Below are 2,342 nucleotides of genomic sequence, written 5' to 3' on the forward strand. Positions count from 1 at the left end.
GACACTGAAGGGGGGGCTGAGACACAATTAATATTATCAGCGTTCTGATGGTATTTTAGTGAAAGGATTTTATCACAAACATAATTAATGTGCACAAATAAGGAATAGTTGTATTAACCATACATGTGAACAGAGTTTTATGGGGCCCCTGGGAACTTGGGGCCCCATAAAACTGCCTAGTATTGCCTAATGGAAAATCCTCCCCCCCGACTGTTAACAATAATTCAGCGATGTCGGGTTAAACAGAAACTTCAGGAATGTTTGCATTGAGCTGATGCAGAGTAGAAGTGGTGGGTTACCCTGTCGCATAGTGATGTCCTCTGGGTTTAATCCATATTTCACAGCGGCTCTCTGTCTGGCCTCCGCCTCACTTCGGCCCCAGACCCACAGCTCCTAGAGCCACACAAAATACAGCCATAAAAATCGCCGTTACTACAGCAAGAGTAAGAACAATAAAGCAGCACCAAGTCCTAATGAGCAATGCTCCCCCTGCAGGCTATTTAGAAAATAACACCGCTGTAAACACTGACTGCTCTGAGCGTGCTCAGAAGCCCGCAGCGACAGCACACCAGGTCCATAGTAGTGATGGTGAGATGAAGCCTCATGAGGATTTGAAACTTTTGGCAAAATTGCTTCAATGAACCTCAGATTTCATAGTTTTGTGTCAACATGTCACTGCCTACTGGCGGAGTGCAGAAATATAGTTATCAATAAAATTTGCAATCTATAATTGTCTTGTTTTTCAATTTAAGTTCCATTTAAACAGCACATTGGAAGCAGATCTATTTGGGTTACAACACAAAGTAGTACTACAGCTTTTACATGGCTGTTGCTTGTTCAGCGTGCTGTAAGTGGGTTTGTTGGACAACACAAGCCTATAATAGTGTTATTTTCTTCTAAATTACACATCAAAAACTGACCTGTTCTTTAGGTGTGGAGTCGGGAAGCTCTACTTGGTAAGCTGGGATCCGATGACCCCATAAAAGCTGCCTGGAAATGCACCAGTCACTGGAAACAGCAAAAAAAAAACTCAGAGTGGAAGAATTAGATGAACACTTTCCATTAGGAGGAAAAGCACTCAGACGAGTTTCCATATCGAACTGGAAGTGAATTTCATCAAATGGAAACATCCTACCTGATGTTGGACAGCCAGTTCTTCCACGTCTTAGTGTAATGATGAGGAATGATTTCCAGCTGTCCGTCCTCCACAGCCTGCAATTCAAACATACACCATTTTTTACAACCAACTTTAAGATTCTGAGTAAACGATGAGCGTCTCACACTGAAAACCAACCTGTATGGCTTTCTGAGCCATTGTATCGCAGCGAACAAACCACTGCTTTTTTAAAAGAGGTTCAATGATGTCTCCAGAGCGGCTGGAAAAAGAGGAAAAGCAGTAAAAAGTTAGAAATAAGTTCAAATTGACTAAAACTTGAAGAAGCTCCCTGAAAGGAAACACTGCTGGTATGTCCAGACCCGCTTCTTCTGCTATGGAGGCAATTTTAGTCCATTATTGTTGCAAAGAAAATGTTTTGCAAATGAAACTTTTCAAAAATAGGTTTTTAAAAGTAACTTTGATGTTATTCTTTTCAGATTCTATTGTTTCAGTCTTTTTTTTTAACAGATTGTAAATGCATTTCAATTTAATAGACTCATAATCCTGAAACGTGATTGGCCAAACAATTATGGGTCAATATGGAAGTAAATCTGTGTCGCTGGGATTTGAATTAAAAATGCAACTGAAATTTAAATGTTGTATGTTTGTACTTACTGTTTCAGTGTTAAAATATATTCAGAACACATTTTTGACCTGAAAAGAAATTCATTGTCATCACATCTATACGGAGCCCCTCTGATGACATTGTCAAAAAAAATGTTTAATTGTGGCCACGAAGTAGTATTTTGTGGCCACGCAATAAGTTTAACGTGCGCACGAAATACTACTTCGTGGCCACGCAACAAGTTTAACGTGCGCACGAAATACCTATTAATAATATTAATATCATTCCTGGACAACTGGGTAAGCAAATCGAGCGCGCCTTCTCTTAAGTCTAAGGCGCGCTCGATTTGTTTACCCAGTCGGTCTCCGCCAGTCATGTGACATTTGTTGCTAAGACGCCATTTGAGGTGGAAAAGGCGTAGTGTAAACAACCGCAGCATAGCTAAACGAAGGACTAAAGGCCCGTTTACATAGCAGCCTGTCCAAGATAAGTCATTACAGTTAACATAAGCCTGAAAACAGGGGCGGATTTATTGATATTATTAATAAGTATTTCGTGCGCCCGTGAAACTTATTGCGTGGCCACGAAATACTACTTCGTGCACACGAAATACTACTTCGT

General features: G+C 40.5%; 1 protein-coding gene across 1 annotated transcript in view; it reads right to left on the bottom strand.

Annotated features, from left to right (window-relative positions):
• The window catches only part of LOC107080665 (valine--tRNA ligase, mitochondrial-like), a gene marked incomplete at its 5' end in the record, with an annotated part of 34,768 nt that overhangs the window by 25,600 nt on the left and 6,826 nt on the right, over nucleotides 1-2,342 (bottom strand). Inside the window, 4 exons of the mRNA XM_015368872.1 lie at nucleotides 300-393; nucleotides 921-1,008; nucleotides 1,136-1,212; nucleotides 1,295-1,376. Coding sequence (XP_015224358.1) covers nucleotides 300-393; nucleotides 921-1,008; nucleotides 1,136-1,212; nucleotides 1,295-1,376 — 341 coding nt within the window. The remainder of the gene's footprint in view (nucleotides 1-299; nucleotides 394-920; nucleotides 1,009-1,135; nucleotides 1,213-1,294; nucleotides 1,377-2,342) is intronic.

The sequence above is a fragment of the Cyprinodon variegatus genome, unplaced genomic scaffold, assembly GCF_000732505.1.
Source record: "Cyprinodon variegatus isolate N-32 unplaced genomic scaffold, C_variegatus-1.0 Scaffold2201, whole genome shotgun sequence".
Classification (NCBI taxonomy): Eukaryota; Metazoa; Chordata; class Actinopteri; order Cyprinodontiformes; family Cyprinodontidae; genus Cyprinodon; species Cyprinodon variegatus.